General features: G+C 42.2%; 2 protein-coding genes across 2 annotated transcripts in view; both read left to right on the top strand.

Annotated features, from left to right (window-relative positions):
• Positions 1–27374, top strand: part of LOC126273028 (allergen Tha p 1-like) — a 405450-nt gene that overhangs the window by 270861 nt on the left and 107215 nt on the right. The window lies entirely within an intron of this gene.
• LOC126273035 (allergen Tha p 1-like) lies at positions 5993–9411 on the top strand. The gene is made up of 2 exons (XM_049976428.1): positions 5993–6236; positions 9102–9411. Exons 1-2 carry the CDS (start codon positions 6056–6058, stop codon positions 9290–9292), a joined length of 372 nt encoding a protein of 123 aa, XP_049832385.1. The 5' UTR covers positions 5993–6055; the 3' UTR covers positions 9293–9411.

Consider the following 27374-nt stretch of genomic DNA (forward strand, 5'->3'; position numbering starts at 1 on the left):
AGGTCATTAATATGCTGTATATGTAATTACATTCCGAAATATGTGTATGACTGTTACCTTTTTTTTCATGTAACCCAAAGAGACGTACATACTAATATTGAAAGGGTCATAAAAATTGAAAGGGAGTGAAATTTATTGGACATTAACAACTAAATTAGAATGAGGAATATAAAATAACAAATTAGTACAATTAATAAATTCTTGCGAAAATATCATTATTAGCAGCTATAGCACCAGGTGAGATAATTCACTACTCATTCCACCTAGTTCTGCTTTCTGTAGCAATAAAATTTGCTTATTTGAGATTTTAGGTGCAGAAATTTTCATGAATGGTAAAATTAATATTTATTACCTAATTGTTGTAGACTTTGTAAACGACGGCCAGTATTCATAATCATGCATGCACAGGTTGTGCTAGAGAGTAGCATTTGTTCTTCAAAGAAGTATGTTATAGCGTTGAGTGGACCTTACATAGAAAATCACATAATAGTTACACTACTTTACTGAATAATTTGATTATTACATCAGTTGCAGTAAGATGTAATGTATTTCCTGGAAGTACTGAAACTACAGTGGTGTGCAAAAGCAAAGCAACAAATCAAAATTTTGCAAGATTTCTTTCATTTTGGCACAAAACGGTACCATCATGTGATAGTAGAGCATAATAAATATATATATGCAAAACGTAAACAATTCCAACATGGATAACGTTAGACAAAAGTGTTCTTCGTTTGAACCAACTTAACGGATTTACGTACAAACTCCGACAACTGGTTAAAGCGCTCGGTATTGGATGTCACCACCTCTGCCAGCAATACAGGCCTGACAATCGATGGGGCATGCTCTGAATGATGTCATCAATCTCAAGTTGAAGCAAATGAAGACCATTTTTCTTCCAGCGCTGCTCGCATTTCTTGGATAGTGGTAGATGAATGCCGACGTAATGCAACCCTTGTCATTAGTGCATCCAGATGTGCTTTGTGGGATTCAAATCGGGTCAGCGAACTGGCCACGCCCTGCGTGCAATATCGTCCTTGACCAAAGAAACATCGGTCACGCATGCTCAATGAGGTCGAGAATTATCGTCGAGCAATACGATGTCTGGGCCCACAGCATCTCGCAACAAGTGCACATGACGCCCTAAGATCTCGCCACGATACCTGGCAGCAGTTAAACCTTGCCGATTTAACCGTACAATTTCATGAAGAGGTGTTTGAGAAGTCAACATAATTTCCGCCTACACCATTAGGGATTATCCTCGATAGAAGTCTCCTTCAAAAATGGTTGGGTCCCGAAATCGTGTTCCACTTTCTCTCCGGTGGGGAATCCATCGAAAATCACCGTCCAGAGCAAGTAAGGACTCGTCTGTGAAAACAACATTGGCTCACTGTTGTGGCGTCCAGGTGGAATGTTGACGACTCCACTCTACACGTTCCCTTTTGTTGATTGGCGTCAGAGATACACATTCAGCATGTCTATGACAATAAAAGAATAGAGGACACTCAGCCTACAGTTGCCGTACATCACTAATGCGGTACCGTCGTGCCCTTACAGCCAAATAATGTTTCTCTCTGTGCGATGGTCACGTGGGCAGTCCCTCACTGGTCTTCGGGATACAGTTTCGAGATCTATAAACTGTCGCCTCATCCGAACACAGAACGATTCCGATTAGTCCAAGGGACCACATCGGTGTGTGTCTGTCCTGCTTCCGTTCTTCCCATTGCACTCCACTGCAGAGATCCTGGTAGGTGTCTTGTCTGTGCCATATTGCACCGTCTGGGTTTGGGCATGTGGGACTATCCGGAAGACACTATCTCGTTTGATATGTGCCCTGATGTTATCTTTGGCATCGTTGTCCGTTGACCAGAATGCCATTTCCCGCGCAGGACTCGACTGTAAGGATATCTGTTGACAGTTTGTATGATTCAACGTTAATTAGACACAGGACGGGGAAACTGCGGTTTGTTGAGTTAATTTTGGACACCAGTGTAGATCTAAGGTTGCACGAAACATCTAAAACCTTTGCTGAAATACAGGTTACCTTCATAAGCGAATGAATTCGGTTCTGTTACTTATCCTACGACTGCACACGAGATCCATCAAGATGAAATGCCCACGTACATAAATGAAACCACTGTTTCAATCTGTGTATTAGCCTCGTGCTAATTTGAAGAAGAGGCTACAAGATTAAACCCCCCTACGTCTGTATGTAATTCTACGTCCATATACCCTAGGCCATATTATTTCAGAAACAAATTTAAATATTACCATCCCGCAGCATGACCAAGGTGATTGAGAGGTATTCCTTCTCATCATATACAAATGCCTGACCTAGACATGGAGGAAAAGAAACAAGTTCTACAAGAGCCTGGCGTGCTCTCACAGGTTGAGAACAAGGAAAAAAGAAATTTAAAAAATTTACGGTGTATGGAGGAAGGTATTTCTGGCACCAAAATGTTCCCCCTCCACAGCCCATACCTTTTCCATTCAAGAATGGTTAATGGGAAGAACGAAGTCAGTAGAACTCCACATGGGCTCTGTTTTTTTTCTGGGTTTTTCTGGTGATCATTTCGCAAGGTGTCTCACGAACTAAGTGCAGCAACTCACGGAGGTCGAATGTAGTCTGTAATTATCATATGACAGCGAAATTTGATAGATATACTATTGCGTTAATTCGGAACAAATTTACTCTTTAAAGCCACCAAGTGCAAATCCGGCGATGCACACTTTTTGTATGACGTTATGTCATCCATGCTGTCTGTTGACAAGCCCTAACGTGAGAGAACAGTATAGCTATCGAGAGGAGAAATCGTGTTAGTGAAACTGTTTTATCTGAATCGCAGCAATTTTAGTGTACTACTCAGAGAGTGCCGCCTACTAAAGGACCTGAGGAGCGGTCTGATAGCATTCAATGGTTTAAAGTTATAGTGTGACCTTCGTGTGGCAGCTGGAAGAAGAAGGCTTTCTATTCCAACAGAAATTATTGACAACGTCGCTGTTGCTGCAACTGACCACACAGCACGTACCGCTGATGGTGCTAGTGCTCGTGTAGTCTCACGAAAACTGCCCATCCCATGATCAACATGAATAAGACAGAACGACTTTTCTTCCCAACCGAAGACCAGAACTGGGCTTTTACTGACAAGTGCTTCGTAAATTTCACTAGATTTTATAGTCGCAGAAATAACGTCACGTAACGCTGAACCATTGAAATGTCATTTTGTTACCTGCTTCCCTTACTGAGTATATGGCATTTTTTGTCAGGTAACGTTACAATAAATGCAATACCGTATGATAGTTTAGTACTGCATTCGATCAATCAGTCCGAGTGTAAGGTGCAACACTGCAGTTCAAATTGCATACTTAGACCAACCGGACACGTCTGCTTTATTATCTAACATCCGTTCAGGGTGCACTGTCGTTCCTAGGATAATCTGTTACACAACTCGACTACACCCTCGTCATCTCGGTGGAGAATTCCATATTTCGCCAAATTTAATTGTCTTTAGATTTATTGATTGTCCCTGTCTCTCTCTCTCTCTCTCTCTCTCTCTCTCTCTCTCTCTCTCTCTCTCTCTCTCTCTGCATATTTGAGGATTTTGGATCGCTGAAAAGTTTGTGTGATGTCGGTGATATGGGATAACACTGTCTGTTTTCTTCGTCTGAGCAATTAGGGAGTAAGCTCGCCCTCTGAATCGCTGCTAGTCTAAAATATCCCGTTTCATCCCTGGACACAGGTTATTGAAAAATTTCCACTTGCGGCTATCTGCTTTTAACAATACATCTGCATTTTCCATGTACAGGGCAGATCTTGAATCTTTTCTTACTACAGCGTATATTTTACTGGATCCTTTCACTGGGCAGTTGGGTTTGAGCATTTTGGCTCTCTTACAAATTCTGCAGAGCATCTTGCTTTCTTTAGGAAGCTGTTGCTAAATATTGAATTGGGGAGAGAGGTTACTGAGTGTTTAGGACACTAGCTACTAAAGATGGACTTTCATATTAGACATCTTAAAACTGACGACATATGCAACTAACCTCTTTATGCTACTTACTACAGTAGACATAAACGCCCAGATTTACATCTTATTATTGTAGAAGTTTACAGTGTACAATCCTTCAGCCGCGAAACATATTAGACGTTAAGTACCACTAAAATAAATATTTTACTGTTAGTAAAAAGCTACAGTAAGGAAGTATTCATTTCATCCAATACCAGTAGCTGAATAAACGATCTTAATGTTTTAACCATCTGCTCGGACGCTAGAACAACCTGTTCCTATTATCTTGGTACTATTATGTGTGTCCACAAATTAATCATTATATTACTTACTGAATGAGTTGTCAGGTTGCGAGAAAGATTTCAAGATAGTAAATGTTCCGTCACTCACAGCCGACATGAGTAACGGAAATATACACCCAACAATGTGCTACATCACTTTCTATTTGGCTAGCTATTTCAAAGTAGCATGACAATCATTTTATGTGAAGTAGCCAGAACATATAGATGACAACATTCATGCTCTGCTCCTGTGGTCTTCTCATGAACCAGAAGTAACACAACTGAGAAATATTTACCGCTGAACCCTTTTACGCTATGTGCAGTGCATTTTGTTTGAGGATGTTTTTACGCTAACTGGAAACGGCATAAATTATTGCAAAATCTTAAGCTTGTCAGTTTCACCTTTGCTTTATAGATCTCTGTTGTGGAAAGAAAATGATCAAATTTAAATTATTTTCTATGGGCAAGTAATACAAGATTGTAATTGACTACCTGCTTATACGCACGAATTGCACAGATGCTTTAAGCGTTCCTGGATGAACTAATTAGTTGCAGTTTCAAGAAGTTAATTCAAAACGTGAGTCTGCTTTTAAGAGTAACCCTCTTTACATGTCTCATTATATCATTTCTGAAGAATGCCGTTTGCGAAGATAGCAATTATTTTTATTTCTATGGCCGGCTTCGACAGATTTACACTGTCATCATCGGTTCCCGCAGCGTAGATCTGTCGAGACCGGCCATAGTAACAAAACGAATTGCTAGCGATCGTGGCAAACTTGATCCTTGAAGAATAATATAACTTACAGACCACCCGCAGCGTCTGACACAGTGTCAAATATGTATAACTGGTCTGACTAATTTAGAGACTCTAACAGCTTGTTGGTCTTCCTTTTGCCATACACATAGTGTTTCACAAAGGTACAGTAAAACTAACAAGTGTATGGTTATAGGTGAATCAAATTGAGAATAACAACATAATTCCAGAGATATCGTTCACTATCGCTACAGAGTAAAAAATACATGAAGACCAACGTTAAATGACTGCACTCTATTCTGCCTGAAATAATTGATTTTGAAGGATATCTTTACGTAGACCAATGTAACGAAAAAAACCTTTATGTCATAATGGCTAGTCTGAAATTATTTTCGTAAGCCAATCAGATCTTCTGGCAGTGTCTTGCTGATTTCTGTTTCCGTTCTTCCGTAAATTATTCTAGTACCGCTTGACATGAATGACATTTCTTATGCTACACTTCAGATTCTAAAAATGACTCGATTCAGGACACGTATGCAGTTTCATTTTTGTAAAAGACTGTTTGAACAAGAGCTTAGAACCACTTTTTCTATATCATATATGTGCTTATTGATAACTTACAGACCAGAAAAATCTGCGGTGCTAAGACTCCCAAGTAAACACAATTCACGTTAGAAAATTTTCTACATAACGTTGATGGAGATACTTTTCCTGGTGTTATTGGCGTGGCAAGTGTTTACTTGTGTACGGACAGGAAATGAAGGAATTTCCAGTAAGAGGCATCATGGAAACTGCATTACAGCGAACGGCCACGAGTGCTCGTGAGAGCGACTGGCTGTTCACAGAAACGGCGAGGTGCGTGGACCGGTCAAGGTCAGCGTCCGCTGCCCGGCGCCTGCGTAGACAGACGCCGTGACGTCAGGCGTGCCGGCGAACACACGTATATATAATGCAGTGGAGACTGGGGCCGGCAGATCACACACCAGAACCCACAGCAGCAGCGCATTGCCGAAGTCACGATGCAGAAATACACTGTGTTGCTGGTCTGCCTGGTGGCAGCTGCCGCCGCGTACACCACCAAGTACGACAACATCGACCTGGACGACATCCTGCAGAACGACCGCCTGCTGAAGAAGTACCACGAGTGCCTCCTCTCTGACAGCGACGCCTCCTGCACGCCTGACGGGAAGGAGCTCAAGGGTGAGTGCAGTGCTGAATAGTCAGTATGGTTCTCCCTATATTTACGTACTTTAGGAAGCGAACGTCAAACTGGTCGCAGATTTTACGCTAGTACGACAGTAGTACGTACTTAGATGGATTCTGCTCTACTACAATCCACTTATAAAGCATTTGCGAGAAATGGAGGTCGAACGTTTTACGTGACTGTCGAATCCCCCACAGCTTCGGCAGCTGTCCAGATGCCTGCCACATTTGCCTCCGAATACCATCATTTTTCTTTGTAATCCGTCAACAAACACACTTGTATCACATTGCTTCAATCGCTGTGAAAGTTCCTGATAACGATCCCACTTCACAAGTACAGCAAATATATCTTTTGCTTGGAACAGAAACGAAAGAGCGTACTCGTGTTTACCAACTGTTGTCTGACAACTGCACCTTTTCAAATATCCTTAGGAGGTAGGTATAGTACTGCAGGCAGTTAATCCTGTCGCTTTTACATAAGAAGGGGCCACATCTGCTTTCTATTAATACCCCTAAATCAATATAAATACAGTGGACATTATTTGAAGCACGTGTAACCTGGCATAGTTTCACTTACTTTAACCTGGACACCCTGTTATAACTCGCATCGAATATATCACTAACATTGTACCTGTGTGGTACAGGTAGCCGGTGCGAAACCTACTGGTGAACGAATTGTTCATGCGGAGGAGGGTGGGTGGCAAGAATTTCTTCATACCCAGCATTTCAGCCAATGAACTAGTTTAAACTGGAATGCTCTTTTCATTGTGTTCTGAAATGAGGGAATGTGACACTGTTAATAGTGATCCGTTCATCGGATGGGGAAGTTAAGCTGGCTGTCTTCTTGGTGCTATTCTAGATGGGTAGAGTATGTACTGGCACAAAGTTTCACCCTGCCCTTTCTCTCATAATCACCATCACCATGAGACACAAACGTATCATAACACAATACAACCAACTATTACACTCACCTACACTCTACGGGCACACATAAGACGCCAACTCCCACATACCCACATTGAAAGCGGCTAGTGTGAGTGGAGAAAAAACCTTTCCGACAGGCGGCTGAATGCGTCCCGTGGGATACACGAGTGAACAGTGTCCCATTGCGCCTACGTTAACATTAGAATTGTTATTATTATATTTTTTGTTGCTCTTCGAAAAAACATGATTAGTTTTAGTACAACTGCTTGGCAGAAAATTTGGAACAAAATGTACTGTTACATGGTACAGTCAAACGTCTAGTCAGCTGCGTTTACCAATTGCACATTCACCTCTTCCCCCGTGCTGACAGTCTCCTGTGGGATTTGATACGGTCGTAAAACGACGAACCTTCATTTCTCTGAAACGCTTGAATAGCTCATGTTACTAGTGCATCACCTGTTACATTTAAGTATGTCGTATGGTAGTGTGAAACATCAGCGAATTCGATTGCCCAATAGTTATATGCCTCCCGTGTTTGCAACAACTTTAACTTTTTTCAGTAATCTGCCAGATCTGTTCCCCGTTCTTCCGTAATTGAATTTCCATCTTCAGTTACCACAGGCTCCAGGATTACTATTGTTTGTGACGGATTTACTTCACGAGAGTTGGATGTCAGCTTGGTTATAAATATGTGAAGACTGTCAACATTAAATAATAAATAAATAAATAAAATAAAAGATATGTTCGATGCCAGCCTCCATCTCTTCTATCTTGATCCAATATTTTCCACATCTCGATAATCTACTCAACAATTCATATCCGTTTCTACAGTAAAATTCGCCCTAAGTTCTCCTTTCATAATTTGGGACTCTTTTCCAAGATGCACATAGCATTTCGGATACCTTCTTGTCTTCCTTTCTTTTTTGCTTAAAGTTCGCGTTCAAAGAAATAGATATGTGGACGGCTGGTCGGTGAGCTAATAAACAGGCAACAAATCTCGGTTATTTTGCGTCATATGAGAAAGAGCTTGGGGTATACCGTTCACCGTGGTTAAAGAGTAAGCACCTACGAGTGGATTAGTACACATGACTGAACCAGCGCTTTAATGCTGTGATTTGTTGTTTGTATGTAACTTTCACCATCCCTCTGTCTTCGCTCCGCTCTACCCAATCCCTGCCGCCTCTTTCTATCTTTTTCCCTCGCACTACCCTTTTCTCTTTCACTCTCTCTCTCTCTCTCTCTAACTCTTCTTTTCTGTAAAATGTGTGACGGATCCTGCTTAATTGATTTATTACTGCACAGCGTACCATGTCCAACAGGCTAAATTTTCTGAACCATCCAAGTAAAGTGGATATTGACAAGCTGTTCCAAAGTGCTGCGTGTGAAACATCGAAAAACGCAAAGGCCTGAAGAATGGAAAATTCAAATCGTATTATTGTCATAGACAATAAGGAAGACACTGGAGTCACATATTCCCTCTCTTATTAATTTTGTCGCAGCAACCATACCTCCCACACGACTATACAAAAAGCATGGTCCATTCGTTCTTTATACTTTCTACATCAAGCCAAAAGTGCCTCTCTGTTAAATAATTCATGATTTTGGGTTCTACATATCATATTAGTACATTTATCAACTCTCTATATGATATAATGCCCCTAATCACCATTTTTTGTACACTAATGAAAGGTATGAAAATATTCAGAGGTGTATACACCTCTGCAGAAAAACAAACCAAATAAATTTCCGAGTGCTCTTCTGTGTGGAAGCCTGGAATGGTGGCCACTGGACCACGTGTGGTCAAATAGAAACACAGACCACTGATGTAGCTTCAAAACGAAGTACTAGGAGTCACGCAGTACTGAATTATTAAGTATATTTAGAATAAATATTTGTGATGTCTTCAACTTTCTGAATGTGTAACCTGTCTGTTGACAGCTGCCGTCCCTGATGCGCTGACCAATGAGTGCGCCAAGTGTAACGAGAAGCAGAAGGCTGGTGCCGAGAAGGTGATCAGGTTCCTCATCAAGGAGAAGCCCGACCTGTGGACGCCGCTGGAGAGCAAGTACGACCCCACCGGCAGCTACAGGCAGAAGTACGGCGAGGAGCTCAAGAGGGTCTCCGCCTAAACTCCTGCAGCTACTAGTATCGGCCACTGTGATATCTGCAAATCAGTATCTCATGTAATCTACTTTTACCAACGCGGTTTGTTCCTTTTATTTAATAAATAAATAATAAAAAAAGGAAATCTTTTGTTTTTGTTTTTCACATTAATTAGAAATCAACTAATCCGGGACGTTTACTTTAAAAGATACACGACAAAACCTATTGCCCCAGTGTACTTACTTTTCTACGGATATTTCACTCACTTAATTATCCAGGGATGTTTTAAATTGTTGCATATAACGATGGGATGTTATAAAAAGGCTTTGTACTAAAACAGAAAACAACAACTACAAGCAATTATAAAATAATAAACCGAATCACAGGAATAGCTATGGTAAATACGCTTGAGTTACAGTGGTTCATGAAAGACAGAGAAACAAAGACCGGTCTCAATCAGGTAGATTCAAAGTCAGATGGACGTGAGAGAGGGGTGGGAGAGCAAGTGAAAGGGGGACATGGTACAGGTAGACGTAACAAAGAGTGGGGAAAAAATTGCCGTTCCTTACTGAGAAACGAAAAGAGAGTGAAACAGAAAGGAGAGAAAGTGGAGGTATTTGTTTAACTGTACGACGGGGATAATCTGGACATAGGTATTAGTTTTTAGGGGAAAAGATGTTATGCTTACGAAGGGAAGAGTTTTATATGTTCTTTGAATGCAACAGGCGATTGAACTGTCTGCAGAGTGAAGGCCATCTTTTTCCAGATACAAATAGCAGCAGCAGAAAAGCAACTTGCGAATGTTTTCGTTTTGTGGTCGAACACAGCTAGGGTGCTATATATGTGAGACTCTTGTGTCGATGATGGTAAGCTGATAGCTGCTTAAACTCTAATAAGGGTTTACCGGGTCATATGGGGGCTGATTTCATTATTTCATTATTAACTGCGGCTTCCACAGATTGTTCAGTATGTGGACCGGAAACGTTGACGAGATGCTGCATCCAGAAAACGAAGTAACTAACACTTGCTCTCAACAGTTCCGGGGGAACCTGGGCAGCGTGCTAATGTATACTGGCTTTCAGATCAGGTAGAGAACCAACGTGTAGTTGCTAAACACGTTTTGTCAGATGTCCCCCGAGTCAAAATGACATGGGTTAAGATCATGTGATCTTGGACTCTACGAATCTGGAAAACCTTTGAAGGTAACGCATCCGTGGAAGGTCGCATTAAATAGCATTTCAATGGGTGAGCGATATGAGATGTTGCCCCAGTCTGCATGAAAATAGTGCTTCGCACATAGTTTCACTCTTTCAGAGCAGGGATCACATGCTGTATAAGGAGGTCGCGATAGCATGCAGACGTTATGCTATACCTGACAGGTCCTCTGTGTGTATGCTCTTCAAATAATAACAGACTGAGAACAAAGAATCTTGTGAGTCTACACCATCACCTGCCACATACGTCCAATGCAATTCCTCATCGTGCTCAACAGTTGGTTTAACAGTACCTCATATTTGGTTGTTCTATATATTCACTGTACCCTGTACTGTAATATGTACCATGTTACTCCATAAATTATTGCCCGGCCACATGTCATTAACATCGAACAGTGTCAGAAATTCGGAGAGCAAATTCAGAACGTTGCGCGGATCATGAAGTTTCAGTTGCTGTACCGTCTGTATCTTGTGCCAGTATGATATCGACCGCAAAACTGTCTGTACTCTTGATCATGGGATGGGCAGTTTTTTGAGACTAGACAAGCACTATCATCATCAGCGCCACGTGCTGTGTGGTCAGTTGCAGCAACAGCGACCTCGTCCATAACTTCTGTCGGAATAGAAAGCCTTCCCCTTCCAGCTGCCACATGAAGGTCGCATTATAACTTTAAACCATTGAATGCCATTGTAATATATCTTTATATTCGATGAATTATTCTTATATAATTCTACCCTTCAATGACGTTTACAAAATTTCAATCTTCATACTCGCAGAATCCATGCGCAAAACAGTTTCATACAATAGCTATGCCATGACTGCCTAATTATTCTTTGTAGTACTCTCTCTGGTGGTTGTTAGAAGAAAAAAAGCTTCCGAGATTGTCTTTGTGCCGATTAGCCTGAGCTATGTTTTGAAGAACTGTAGTCTGATTATTGAGATTTATGACAGAAGATAACTGATACAAATTGTACGATTAAAAGGCAAATATATATATATATATATATTGCTCCTGCACACAAAAGGTGTGTATTTAACATTTGAGAATTAATGATATTCATCGATATGTTGCGTAGTTGTTAATCAGAAGGGTACTTCCGAAAGACTGGATACGAACCTGCATTTAATCATCCAAGAGCTCCATTACTTCTTCGGAAGGTTAAACTTCATCAAAGCCAAATATCCGCTGGATCTGAGGTTTCCCGACTGATTATACAACGCTCCCAAAATTACTAGTCATTTTATTTGTACAGATTAGCAGACTGCCTCAAAGCACGAGCCTGCAGAGAAGAAGAATCATCGCCTGATTTCATTGTAACAAGTAAAATTTCTGAATCATTTCGAATGACTGAGCAATTACTGTGTCTCCTATCATAAATGATTGATTGCTCGAACGAATTGAGAACTACACAGATAGGATAAAAAATTACACCATCAGACCGCTCCTCGGATCTTTTAGTCTGTAGTACTCTCTCAATAGTGCACTAAAATTGCTGCCATTCACATAGAACAGTTTAACTAACAGTGTACGGTCTCGCCTCTCGATAGTCATACTGTTCTCTCAAGTTAGGGCTTGTCAAAAACAGCATGTATGTGATAAAGTCATACAAAAAGTGCGTAGCGCCAGACTTGCACCTGATGGCTATTGGTGATTTAAAACGCAAATTTGTTCCGAATTAACGCATTAGCATATCTACCAAATTTCGCTGCCAAACGACAACTACAGACTACCCTCGACCTCCTTGGGTTGTTACACATCCATTGCAACCAGTTAGTACAACTTATCCCATTATCCACCTTGCGAAATGATACGATTAGAAAACCCATAAAAAAACAGAGCTGATGGGGAGTTTTAGCGACCTCGTTCTTCCCACTAACCATTTGTTAATGGAAAAGGTACAGGCTGTGTGGAGGGGGGAGATTTTGGTGAAAGAAATACCTTCCTCCATTCACCGTAATTTTTTAAAATTTCTCTTTTACCTTGTTCTCAACCTGTGAGCGCACGCCAGCCTCTTGTAGAACTTGTTTCTTTTCCTCCATGTCCAGGTCTGGCATTCGCATGATGACAATAGATACATCTCGATCACCTTGGTCACGCTAAGCGATGGTAATATTTGAATCTATGTCTAGAATAACGTGGCTTTGAGTATATGGACGTAGATATATGTGGATATAAAAAATTAGCAGGAGGCTAATACACGGAGTGAAACAGAGATCTCGTGTATGTACGTGGGTATTTCACCATGGTGGATCTCGTGAATCGAATTCTTTCGCTTATCAGAGACAGCTACATTTCAGCAAAGGGTTTATATGTGTGTGCAGCCTTAGATCTAGTGTTCAAAATTAAAGCAACAAACCACCATTTCCATGTCCTGTGTTTAAATAACGATAAATCATACAACCTATCAACAGATGTCCGTACGAACGTGTCCTGAACGGGAAAAAGCATTCTGGGAAACGGACATCCACGCCAAAGATGATGTCAGGGCACATATCAAACGGGATAGTGATATCCGGATAGTCCCACATGCACAGTTGCAGACGGTGCAATGTGGCACAGAGAAGACACCTACCAGGATCTCTGCAGTGTGACCGCAGCTCGTGGTCGTCCTGTAGCGTTCTCGCTTCCCACGCCCGGGTTCCCGGGTTCGATTCCCGGCGGGGTTATGGATTTTCTCTGCCTCGTGATGACTAGGTGTTGTGTGATGTCCTTAATTAGGTTTAAGTAGTTCTAAGTTATAGGGGACTGATTACCATAGATGTTAAGTCCCATAGTACTCAGAGCCATTTGAACCATTTTGAATCTCTGCAGTGGAGTGCAATGGGAAGAATGGAAGTAGCACAGTCGCACACTGATGTGGCCCCATGTATAACTCTGTATCGTTCTATGTTCGGATAAGGTGACAATTTATAGAGCTCGAAATTGTATCTCGAAGACCAGTGCAGGGCCGCCCACATGTAACATCAGGGAAACATAACCATTATTTGTCTGTAAGTAAAGGATTGTGCCGCATTAGTACTGTACTGATTCAGATCATGTGATCTTGGAGTCTACACATCTGGAAAACCTCTGGAAATAACGCATCTGTGGAAGGTTGCATTAAATAGCACGTTAATTGGGCGAGCTACTTGAGGTTTTGCCCCAATGTGCATGAAAATAGTGCTTCCCACTTAGTGCACTCTTCCAAAGCAGAAATCACATGCTGTACAAAGAGGTCTCGATAACACGCAGACGTCAAGGTATGCCTGATAGGTCCTCGGAGTGTACGCTCTTCAAATAAGAACCGACGGAGAATAAAGATTCTTGTGAGCCTACGCCATCACCTGTCACATACGGCCAACACAATGCCTCATCGTGCACAAAAGTTGATTTAACCGTCAGCGTTCGCAAATCACTCTCCAAGAAATGCGAGCGGCGCTACAAGAAGGATGTGCGTTACTGCCTCAACAAGAGATTGATGACATCATTGACACCATTCCCCGTCGTTTGTCAGGCTGTATTGCTGCAAAAGGTGGTCTCACCCGATAATGAGCGCATTATTCAGTTGTCGAAATGTGTATGAAAATTCGTTAAGTTGGTAAAAGCGGAGAATATTTTTGTCTACCATTATTCATGTTGGAGTTGTTTACGTTCTGTATTCTTTATATTGTTTCTACTTTACTGTCACCTAATTATACCGTTTTGTGCCGAAATAAAAGCAGCAATGGGAAATTTGAGTTTGTTGCTTTTCTTTTGAACACTAGTGTAGTTTCATTATTTCCACGGAGTATATTACAACATAGAACAACTAAAGTAGTAATCACTTATTCAGTAAAGTAGTATAACTATTAGATGATTTTCTATGTATGTTTCACATAGTATTTTGTTCATTTCGTTAAAACATTCTGTACACTTCTAATTTTTTGATGAAGTAATTCTACTTCTTTGCGTTCTTTTAATGTCTTTACAGTACTGCGTTGAACAAATCCATTCAAATAGCTAGAAAATACTGTTCTTCAATGTCTTATGATCACTTGATCGGTAACTTGAGAAGCGGATTTTAATTAGTTATCGTCGGTGTGATAGCATTATATTAGCGTCGCAGTTCATTTGTCTTTGACCACAGCGTCAAATTTTATCGTCAGCTTGGGTAGATCAACAAGTTTCCAAATTTCTATGATCGAGTTGAAAATTCTTTTTTGCTGGACCATTGTTGGTGATATGGTGATACAATATGTGGATCGCTATTTTTCAGCAATAAATTGGTAGGGCATATTGTTAACATGTTTAACATTTGAAATGTATACGATGTGGCTTTCGGGTTTGGAAATACAAATCATTAGAACGGGAAACGCTGTCTCGACCTGAGTGGGTGGGTAACTGTTTCTGAGGCCACATTGTTACCTCCTACCACAACAGCAGTTATTGCGCAGTCAGACCCTTTGTCCAGTTATAACATCAAATTTTTTCCTGCAGTAAAGGTCGATTTTACTTAAATTCATGTCAGATAAAGCTACAATTTCGCAGTAACCTGTGGGTTTCAGAATCCAGTCTGCTGATTTTCGTCGCTAATGTCTATTAAATGACTCATCGCAAAACCGTATCTGAAAATCCGTTACTAAACGCGGTGGATTTTTTACCAAAATTTATCAGAAAGTTTTTGTGTTAAAATGAAACATCTGGGAAAAGAAGATGCTCTAGTAGTGTGTGGCGGATCAGTAGACTCCAGTAATAGGTAAAGGACCTGAATTTCTAGAAATTCTCTAAATGAGACAATTAGAAACAAAAAAATTTACGATCAGTAATAAGAGCAGCAACAGCACTTACTGACGTGTGGTTTATGGAGACTTTAGAGTGCCTTGATCAGTCCTGGGCGAATACATCTGCACCCCATGCAAATACAGAGCTGAGTGGATTGCTTTTTACTGAAACACTGTCTTATACGAGTATTTGTGCTTCATCTGTTGCTGTAACTTCAGCTACATATACATACGTACCCCGCAAGCTACAGTATGGTGCATGGTAGAGTTGGCCTTGTACCATTACTGGACATTCCTTTTCCTGTTCTGTGCCCAAGTAGAGCAAAGAAAAACAGATTTTCCATTGTGAAATGTGACGACACAAATCATGGTCCGCATCAGCAGAGTAGACGAAGGACAGATTAACTGAGCATCTTTCAAAAAGTGTAAGGGGGCCACAAGCATACAAGGCTAAATCCTTATTATTATTTTTTTGGATTTGAGCGAGGTTATTGACAGTCTTGAAATAAATTAGAACAGGGCCATATTATATGCAATATATCCCAGGAAGTTAAAATGAATTGTTTGATGAAAAAATTAAAGTACTGAAAAATTGAATAGATGAGCTCCTAGTATGTTTAGAAGACGTGGGAATTTCTTAGGGATAAACGTTTTGTGCCTGCCTACAATCTATGTAATCATAGGAGTAGTGAAGCTAAATATCTATAATTACGTACTAGCACAATTTTCGTGTAGAATGAAAATGAAACAACAAAGGGGAGTTACAACATATGCAAAAGTAGGCCCCAAAGTCAAAGATATTGAAGCAGGCAGTTTTTGTGTTGATCATGGGGTAGAAGCATGTGATTTTGATTTGTCACTGCAGTCCATATTCTACCAAGTCCCTATTCTCCCGTAAGTCGTTCGTCTCTTTCTTGTCCTACTAGCGTGTTCCAGTCTTCCATAATTATTACATTTTTTCTCCCTTTAGATCATGAATTACCTGTTCAGTATTCACTTTCTCTGCCACTTTGTCTTCCTGAGACAGTTGTTAGCGTAGGCGTACCGCCAGCTCTGCTACGAATAACAGCATCACTGAACTGTTCACATTAAGTCACTCTCTGTCCTGTCATCCTATTCATAATGCTTCCTACTTCCGTTATATCATCTTCTGTTAGTTTTCAGATGGCGTTATTTAGTCTGACCCGAAGTGCTTATCTTTCCAGTTCATTGAGGCCTAATTCGTCTGGTCTCATTGTTTGCTTTTCCCTGTCCATATCTTCTAGCTTCCCTATTACGTTCACACTTTTACTCGTGGAATCTTATCATTCCGTCATTGATTCCATATCTTCCTTATGACCACCTCCCCATTGTTAGTCCATTCTCGGAGATATGACAGCGATATTAACCTGGAAGCTATTGCTATTAGAGTAATGGCTACTAAATAATAATGAATATGATGTTTTGCAGAAATACCTCGTTACACCAGACAGTAACGTGCAGTTCCGCTTGCTACATTCGCGCCAAATGGATTTCTCAACGCCATCATAAATGGCACTGGAGGAAGAACACCAACACAACCTAATGAAAAGTCAAAAGCAATACAACTGAACTGACAGAAGAAGCCATTCCCATAATTTTTGCTACACAGAAACACAACACCCATAAGTATTAAAATCTTTTACGCAGGTGTTTTTTGAAGATCATGTTATTAGATTAAAGATGATTATTCAGCTATAAGAACAAGTAATGCAATTTTCTCTGTGCAAAATTATTATCTGTCAAGGGAAATGTCAGTCATAATAATAAAAAAATATCATTAATATGTCAAAATATTTTATTAATGCTTCAGAGGCAATATCATGTTAATTACTTCATACATTACATACGAAATGAATTAGGAACTAACTTTATACTTAAGCTGCACGTCACCCTAATATGCGCTATTGTCACTTCTGCTGATAGACAGTAACAATCAACAGAGGAGGCTGTGTCGCAGCGGTGCTGTTTTGTATATGATAAACTGGAAGCGAAATTACAAATACAGTCTCTTAAAACAGGCGTCTTCAACAAATTCTGATACAATATTGACGGAATATTGTCTTATACTAAAATTAAATGAAGGAAATGATAAAAATTCTGAACTTATATAATAACTTAAACCTTTGTGTAATAATCACTACACATTAGGAGGCGTAATGATCTAATCTCTATAAATGATGTGTCATTCACATTGCATACACAGTCACCGACATAAAAAGCAAGTATTATTCTCAACACGGTACCATACACATAATTTTCCAGGAGTCACAGCGTTACACATTTTAATGTGTTAGTTCTGGAATAGAATGTGCACCATCAGCAGCAGATAAAAAAACTGAGTGTATTTGAGAACTGTTTATACAGCTCGTCACATAGAAGCGTGGATTCCTATCACATTTGTTAGTTGTCTGGAAATACAATAAATACCAGGGTCACATTAACTTGCTATCGCTCGATTGTCCATGGACGTGGTAAAATGGAATACAAAGATTTACACAGTTATTTCCATAGAATAGTAATGATACATGTTCGGAGTTGTTATTCAAAACAATATCACCTTCTTTCGTGCTACACCCTGTCAAGGTGAATAAAGACAGTTCATAGATTGCGTGTATAAACTGCTGTTTCGTAAAGCATGGAAAACTGCTTGTCTTCATGTCTTCCTCACCAATAATTCAGTGTAGCGGCACCACCGTTTAAGATAGGGAAAGTTAGTGTTGGGCGATATTCGGAACACGAGGTACAGGCAGGTGTGGATCCGAAGGCAAATAGAGGCCACAGGGGAGTTGAACTGCCAGAGAGGGTGCAAACAGCAGTTTCCATGGCGCAAGTCACAGGCAGAAGAGGTCCATTAGCCAACCTAAGTGTTATGCATATGTGACACGAAGCTGCGCAGACACTCATTCAAGTGTGGCAGCGCTCCTGGATGGCGGGGCGTATCACACCACCGGGCTACACGCAGCAACAGATGATGTGCTAGCGTCCCAGTCCACAGCAGGTCATTGGTTCGACGCTCTGAGGCCGAGACGAGGTCCACAGCCACCCAGCGACAGGACACTCTTCGGCTCGCTACAGCGGGCAGTCGTCTCGGCTCCCGACACACGCCTTAGACCGTCCGTGTCGAGGGCTGCACATTCGGACGCCGAATAGCGGGCATTTGTTTGCCGCCACGATCTCAGCCACGCACACGAGGAGAAGGACGCTGCTGGCCCCCGCGGCTCACACCGAGCAGCGCCGAGTCGGCTTCTCGTGCAGCCAGTCCGACATCATCGGAGCTCAGCGGGAAGGCCAAGGTCGGCGCGACACAGCGTTGCGTTGCACAGGCTGCTGGGGAGCTTCCGCAGCACTGTGGGACCCCGTGACACAGACCGAGGTGAACGATGAACGGAACGCTGTAGTGGAAAGAGATAAATCATTCGGAAAGCTCTCGCCAAGTTTTAATACGGCACTTCCTGGCACCCACCCACTACATTTGTTGTCTTCCCACTACATTTGCTCATCCTGATACATTCGGTTGCAGAACCTGCCACAACATTAGCTCCCCACCATAAATGTAGGAGGAGGAAGTGAGCCCCAGTGTGTGAGTTCCACATCTTTGACCTACATGCGGGCTTACCATGGTCACATCATAGGGCAATGTATTTAAAACAGAATAGCCACGGCAACATATGAGAAACAAGAGAAATATTTTATTAAAGTAATATACATTAAAGAATACTTATCTTCGCCGGTCGATGTAGCCGAGCGGTTCTAGGCGCTTCAGTCTGGAACTGCGTGACCGTTACGGTCACAGGTTCGAATCCTGCCTCGGGCATGGCTGTGTGTAATGTCCTTAGTTTAGTTAGGTTTAAGTAGTTCTAAGTTCTAGGGGACTGGTGGCCTCAGCTAAGTCCCATAGTGCTCAGAGCCATTTGAACCATTTATACTTATCTTCTTTTTTGTGTGAAGGCATGGCATTGATGCGAAGTTTTGAACCTAATCTAACCTTTCACAGTAGATAATTATTAACTAATGTAATCCAAGATCATTACGGGTTACATTTGGAGAGTTTAACCAGTTTCTCATACACAAACATCTACAATTCGGCTAATTCGACAGTTGGCGTTAACTGTCTCACTACTGCAACTGGTTGGCAACAGAGCAGTCCTGGTGAGAGCTGTCCGATCGTTGCAGCCAAGTGGACCTGATGACAACTGGGATTGTAAATGCAGAGTATTGCCCGAGTGTGGGCGTGCGACCGCTTACAAACTGTGCAAAAAAATAGTTAAAATGGCTCTGAGCACTATGGGACTTAACGTCTGAGGTCATCAGTCGTCTAGAACTTAGAACTACTTAAGCCTAAGTAACCTAAGTACATCACACACATCCATGCCCGAGGCAGGATTCGAACCTGCGACGGTACCGGTCGCGCGGTTCCAGACTGTAGCGCCTTGAACCGCTCGGTCACTTCGGCCGGCTACAAATTGTGCTCGACGTATTAATGTTAGGTGTGGGACTACGGACAAGCACACCTCTAGCCCGTATTCCACTCACGCCTCATCATTATCGTGCACGGCTTGACTGTTGTCGTCAGAGGATCACTTCGAAGATGGAATGGCGCTTCCTGGTCTTCAGTTGTCTTAGCAGATTCTGCATGTACGCTAGTGGAGGTCGTCGTAGACCTGCTGAGTGCTGTCTCGTAGAGTGCATTCATCCAAGAGACACTGAAACCCCGACCTTATGGTATGGGGTGCAATAATCAACAGCTTGCATTGAGCTATGGTGTTTATGGAGGGGACGCTAACCAGCGCTCGGTGTGTGTAAAATGTTGATCGAAACATTCTTTTGGTTTTCTTGCAACAGGAAGGTGATGTATTGTTCCATCAACATAATGCGCGCCCACAAACTGCCTTGAACCTCAAAGTTATCTGTAAAACATGCATCAACAATCCTGGTCAGCACGATCTCCAGAACTATCTCCAACTGAGCACTTGTGGGAGATGATGGGACGAGAACTGACTCGTGAAGCTCCTCAACCAACGATCCATGCGGAATTACGTGGACAGGTCGAGAAGGCGTGGTTAACGTAATGGAAGACAATATTCCCCACCTGTACGATCCACAGGATCGCACACTCAGAGCTCGCAGTGTGGCCCATGGAGGCTACACCGCTTACTAATACGGATGTTGCAGCATGGATCGATACATAGTACCTGAGAACCGCCTGTGCGACTGATCTGTAGATGTAATCAAATGGTTCAAATGGCTCTGATCACTATGGGACATAACTTCTAAGGGCATAAGTCCCCCCCCCCTTTTTTTTTTTGGTCATCAGTCTACTGACTGGTTTGATGCGGCCCGCCACGAATTCCTTTCCTGGGCTAACCTCTTCATCTCAGAGTAGCACTTACAACCTACTTCCTCAATTATTTGCTTGACGTATTCCAATCTCTGTCTTCCTCTACAGTTTTTGCCTTCTACGGCTCCCTCTAGTACCATGGAAGTCATTCCCTCATGTCTTAGCATATGTCCTATCATCCTGTCCCTTGTCCTTATCGTCTATAGCACCACATCTCAAATGCTTCGATTCTCTTCTGTTCCGGTTTTCCCACAGTCCATGTTTCACTACCATACAGGTACAATGCTGTACTCCAGACGTACAAACTCAGAAATTGTTTCCTCAAATTAAGGCCGGTATTTGATATTAGTAGACTTCTCTTGGCCAGAAATGCGTTTTTTGTCATAGCGAGTCTGCTTTTGATGTCCTCCTTGCTCCGTCCGTCATTGGTTATTTTACTGCCTAGGCAGCAGAATTCCTTACCTTCATTGCCTTCGTGACCATCAATCCTGATGTTAAGTTTCTCGCTGTTCTCATTTCTACTACTTCTCATTACCTTCGTCTTTCTCCGATTTACTTTCAAACCATACTGTGTACTCATTACACTGTTCATTCTGTTCAGCAGATCATTTAATTCTTCTTCAGTTTCACTCAGGATAGCAATGTCATCAGCGAATCGTATCATTGATATCCTTTCACCTTGTATTTTAATTCCACTCCTGAACCTTTCCTTTATTTCCATCATTGCTTCCTCGATGTACAGATTGAAGAGTAGGGGCGAATGGCTACAGCCTTGTCTTACTCCCCTCTTAATACGAGCACTTCGTTCTTGATCGTCCAATCTTATTATTCCCTCTTGGTTGTTGTATATATTGTATTTGACCCGTCTCTCCCTATAGCTTACCCCTACTTTTTTCAGAATCTTGAACAGCTTGCAACATTTTATACTGTCGAACGCTTTTTCCAGGTCGACAAATCCTGTGAACGTGTCTTGATTTTTCTTTAGCCTTGTTTCCATTATTAGCCGTAACGTCAGAATTGCCTCTCTCGTGCCTTTACTTTTCCTAAGGCCAAACTGATCGTCACCTAGCGCATTCTCTATTTTCTTTTCCATTCTTCTGTATATTATTCTTGTAAGCAGCTTCGACGCATGAGCTGTTAAGCTGATTGTGCGATAATTCTCGCACTTGTCTGCTCTTGCCGTCTTCGGGATTGGGTGGATGATGCTTTTCCGAAAGTCAGATGGTATGTCGCCAGACTCATATACCCTACACACCATCGTGAATAGTCGTTTTTTTGCCACTTCCCCGAATGATTTTAGAAATTCTGATGGAATATTATCTATCCCTTCTGCCTTATTTGCCAGTAAGTTATCCAAAGCTCTTTTAAAGTCCGATTCTAATACTGGATTCCCTATCTCTTCTAAATCGACTCCTGTTTCTTCTTCTATCACACCAGACAAATTTTCACCCTGATAGAGGCTTTCAATGTATTCTTTCCACCTATCTGCTCTCTCCTCTGCATTTAACAGTGGAATTCCAGTTGCACTCTTAATGTTACCACCGTTGCTTTTAATGTCACCAAAGGTTGTTTTGCCTTTCCTGTATGCTGAGTCTGTCCTTCCGACAATCATATCTTTTTCGATGTCTTCACATTTTCCCTGCAGCCATTTCGTCTTAGCTTCCCTGCATTTCGTATTTTTTTCATTCCTCAGCGACTTGTATTTCTGTATTCCTGATTTTCCCAGAACATGTTTGTACTTCCTCCTTTCATCAATCAACTGAAGTATTTCTTCTGTTACCCATGGTTTCTTCGCAGCTACCTTCTTTGTACCTATGTTTTCCTTCCCAACTTCTGTGATAGCCCTTTTTTTCCTCTTCAACTGTGTTGCCTACTGCGCTATTCCTTATTGCTGTATCTATAGCGTTAGAGAACTTCAAACGTATCTCGTCATTCCTTAGAACTTCCGTATCTCACTTCTTAGCGTATTGATTCTTCCTGACTAATGTCTTGAACTTCAGCCTACTCTTCATCACTACTATATTGTGATCTGAGTCTATATCTGCTCCTGGGTACGCCTTGCAATCCAGTATCTGATTTCGGAATCTCTTTCTAACCATGATGTAATCTAATTGAAATCTTCCCGTATCTCCCGGCCTTTTCCAAGTATACCTCCTCCTCTTGAGATTCTTGATGCACTGTTAAAACAATGAACCTTGAGTGAATTGGAAATCTCTAAAGGGGTGTAAAAATTTTTTTCCTCGCATTGTATTTGGCGGATGCATTCAGGGGCCAAAGTAACGTAAAGAATGTCTGTGGGCGACACCAAATTCCAGGTCGCCTCCCATGCAGTGGCCAAGTCTTGGTGAAGGCAGGCGCTGGCAGCTTCCTCATTCGGCTCTGACTGGTGCCGCACGCCTTCATATGTGGGTAATGTCCCGACCGAGAACTGGCTGAAGAACTGTGTGTGCAGTCAGCGTCTGGCCCAGTCCTGGACGGAGCAGCCCTACATACCCAGGTACGTAGAGATACTAGAGGAACCATTTGCGACCTCGGGGCCAATGAAGGCAAACAGATACGCGGGCACACCGACCACTGGCGGCGATTGCACTGCAGGCTGCTGGCCCACGTAGCATCTGCCCCTGAACCTCTGTCATCTGCTCATTTACCCCTGCAAGATTAGACCACTGGTGCACCATTGCTGTGAGAAGCATTGCTAGTCTGTGGAGCGTATGGCCTGTACACAGCAACGCTTATCCTATTTGGAGTATAGCACCCTCTAACAGTGTCTAATGCGTCTGACGTGGACACAGCACTTGTCTATTTATGTGTTTATACAGGGTGTTTCAAAAATGACCGGTATATTTGAAACGGCAATACGAACTAAACGAGCAGCGATAGAAATTCACCGTTTATTGCAATATGCTTGGGACAACAGTAAATTTTCAGGCACACAAACTTTCGAAATTACAGTAGTTACAATTGTCAACAACAAATGGCGCTGCGGTCTGGGAAACTCTATAGTACGATATTTTCCACAAATCCACCATGCGCAGCAATAATATGGCGTAGTCTCTGAATGAAATTACCCGAAACCTTTGACAACGTGTCTGGCGGAATGGCTTCACATGCAGATGAGATGTACTGCTTCAGCTGTTCAATTGTTTCTGGATTCTGGCGGTGCACCTGGTCTTTCAAGGTTCCCCACAGAAAGAAATCACAGGGGTTCATGTCTGGTGAAGAGGGAGGCCAACCCACGCCGCCTCCTGTATGTTTCGGACAGCCCAAAGCAGTCACACGATCATCGAAATATTCATTCAGGAAATTAAACACGTCGGCCGTGCGATGTGGCCGGGCACCATCTTGCATAAACCACGAGGTGTTCGCAGTGTCGTCTAAGGCAGTTTGTACCGCCACAAATTCACGAAGAATGTCCAGATAGCGTGATGCAGTAATCGTTTCGGATCTGAAAAATGGGCCAATGATTCCTTTGGAAGAAATGGCGGCCCAGACCAGTACTTTTTGAGGATGCAGGGACGATGGGACTGCAACATGGGGCTTTTCGGTTCCCCGTATGCGCCAGCTCTGTTTATTGACGAAGCCGTCCAGGTAAAAATAAGCTTCGTCAGTAAAGCAAATGCTGCCCACATGCATATCGCCGTCATCAATCATGTCTCCCGTGCAGCAATGGTAGTGGCGCTGAGGGGTTGCCGCGTTTGAATTTTGTATGGATAGAGGTGTAAACTCTGGCGCATGAGACGATACGTGGACGTTGGCATCATTTTGACCGCAGCTGCAACACGGCGAACGGAAACCCGAGGCCGCTGTTGGATCACCTGCTGCACTAGCTGCACGATGCCCTCTGTGGTTGCCGTACGCGGTCGCCCTACCTTTCCAGCACGTTCATCCGTCACGTTCCCAGTCCGTTGAAATTTTTCAGACAGATCCTTTATTGTATCGCTTTTCAGTCCTTTGGTTATATTAAACCTCCGTTGGAAACTTCGTCTTGTTGCAACATCACTGTGTTATAGGCTGTGGAATTCCTACACCAGAAAAATCCTCTGTTCCAAGGAATAAACCATGTTGTCCACAGCACACTTGCACGTTGTGAACAGCACACGCTTACAGCAGAAAGACGACGTACAGAATGGCGCACCCACAGACTGCGTTGTCTTCTATATCTTTCACATTACTTGCAGCGCCATCTGTTGTTGAAAATTGTAACTACTGTAATTTCGAAAGTTTGTCCGCCTGAAAATGTACTGTTGTCCCAAGCATATTGCTACAAATGGTGTATTTCTATCGCTGCTCGTTTAGTTTTTATTGCCATTTCAAATATACCGGTCATTTTTGAAACACCCTGTAGATTCGAGTAGTGTGCGTTTACTAGAACTTCTTCTAGAACTCCCTTTTCTAGACGACAAAAAAATCATCTAGTGTGGGATGTGTGAGGAAATAGGAGACATCAAAGATGACAAGATTACTTTTTTTCTAAATGTATCTCTCAAAGCACTTATACAAACACTGCCATCATGGAAAAAATATCCAAAGCATAGTTCTAGGACTTGTGGCATATATTTCACATCACATGAGCTACTTTCTTCCTTTCTATTTTTCTTTAGTCATCATTCTTCTGACTGGTTTGATGGGCCCGCCACAAATTCCTATCCTATACCAGCCACTTCATCTCAGAGTAGCACTTGCAGCCTGCATCCTCGGTTATATTCTTCATGCGCTGCAGTCTCTTTGCTCTATAGCCACGCGGAGTGGCCGCGCTGTTTGAGGCGCCGTGTCACCAATTATGCGGCCCCTCCCGCCGGAGGTTCGAGTACTACCTCGGTCATGAGTGTGTGTGTTGTTCTGAGCATAACTTAGTTTAACTATAGGGACCGATGACCTCACCAGTTTGGTCCCTTAGGAATTCACACATATCTAAACTTTTTTTTTCTGTCCTCTATAGTTTTTATCCTCAAAAGCTCAAACTAATACCATGGAAGTTATTTTCCGGCCTAACACATGTCGCGTCATTCTATTTGCCACCGTTTTCCGTATATTCCTTCTCTTCTTGCCTAATCAGCTCATCTAATTTCCAATATTATTCCTTAGTACCACATCTCAGAAGCTTCGATTCTCTTCTGTTCTGGTTTTTCCCACAGTCCTTATCACGAGGACTATCCGGAAAGTAAGGTCCAAAACGCCGCAAAATGGAAACCACTGTGAAAATAAAAAGTATTTTATTTGTGACAGTTAACTATCAACTACTTCTCTACATAGTCGCCGCTCCGATTTAGACATTAGTCGTATAGTGGTATCAATTTTTCAATACCCTCGTCATAGAAGGAAGCCACCTGTGCTTCCTGCCAATTCTCTACGCTGGTTTAACACTCGTTGTCTGTGCCAGAACGTTGTCTTCATAATTAGCGTTCATGTGAGCAGAGATGAAACTCAGGGAGAGTCAATCAGGGGCTCTGTTGTGGATGACCAAACACTTCCCACCGAAAACGCTGCAGGAGCGTCTTCATTGCCCCTTCAGAGAATTGTCATGCAGGAGCAAACGCATGACGTGTTATGTACGCTGCATGAGATCAAGTGAAATCTCACACCAAACTGTTGTTCTACGCATCTTTACGTGCTCACTGTGCGCTCGGTACTGCAAAGAGCGACGTGACGCAATTGACGGGCATAGTAGAGACACTGAGCAAACACATCTGTTAAAAGCTTCATCGGATTTTCACTGAGGTTTTCATTTCATACCCCATCGGATCTTACTTCTACATCTACATCTCCATGTGTACTCTGCTAGAGGATTCATTGAACTACCTTCACATTTCTCTATTATTCCAGTCACGTATAGCTCCCAGAAAGAACGAGCATATATACCTTTCCGTACGAGCTCTGATTTCCCTTATTTTATCGTGGTGATCGTTTCTCCCTATGTGGGTAGGTGTCAACAAAATAATTTCGCATTCGGAGGAGAAATTTGGCGATTGGAATTTCGTGAGAAGACTCCGTCACAACGAAAAACGCCTGTGTTTTAATGATGTCCATCCCAAATCCTGTATCATTTCGCGATAGTACAAAATGTGTTGGCTTTCTCTGAACTTTTTCGATGTACTCCGTCAGTCATCTCTGGTAAGGATCCTACTGCGCGTAGCAGTATTCTAAAAGATGACGGAAAAGCGTAATGTAGGCAGTCTCCTCAGTAGATCTGTTAAAGTTTATACGTTTCCTGCCAATAAAACGCAGTCTTTGCTTAGCCTTCCCCCACAACATTGCCGGCGTGCGGGGTAACCGTCGGTCTAAGGCGCCTTGCCAAGGTTCACAAGGCTCCCCCCGTCGGAGGTTAGTTTAAGTTAGATTAAGTAGTTTGTAAGCCTAGGGACTTAATACTTCAGCAGTTTGGTGCCATAGAACTTAGAACAAATTTCCAAATTTCTATAACATTTTCTATGTGTTCCTTCTAATCAAGTTTTTCGTAATTGTAATTCCTAAGTATCTAGTTGAACTTATGGCCTTTAGATTTGACTGATTGATGGTGTAACCGAAGTGTAATAGACTTCTTTTAGCACTCCCAAATCGTTTACATAGGTAATTAACAGAAAAGGGCCTATAACACTACATTGGGAAACGCCAGAAATCACTTCTGTTTCACTCGATGACTTTACGTCAATTACTACGAACTGTGTCCTCTCTGACAGAAAATCACAAATCCAGTCCCATAACTGAGACGATATTCCATAATCATGCAATTTCACTACGAGCCGCTCGTGTGGTACAGTGTCAAAAGCATTCGGGAAATCCAGAAATACGGAAAC

The sequence above is a fragment of the Schistocerca gregaria genome, chromosome 5 (genome assembly GCF_023897955.1).
Source record: "Schistocerca gregaria isolate iqSchGreg1 chromosome 5, iqSchGreg1.2, whole genome shotgun sequence".
Taxonomy (NCBI): Eukaryota; Metazoa; Arthropoda; class Insecta; order Orthoptera; family Acrididae; genus Schistocerca; species Schistocerca gregaria.

Excerpts from the sequence above, each read along its gene's own strand:
- LOC126273035 (XM_049976428.1), top strand. The coding sequence starts at position 6,056 with ATGCAGAAATACACTGTGTTGCTGGTCTGCCTGGTGGCAGCTGCCGCC. Across the intron at positions 6,237-9,101 it reads TGACGGGAAGGAGCTCAAGG|CTGCCGTCCCTGATGCGCTG; the intron begins GTGAGTGCAGTG and ends GTCTGTTGACAG.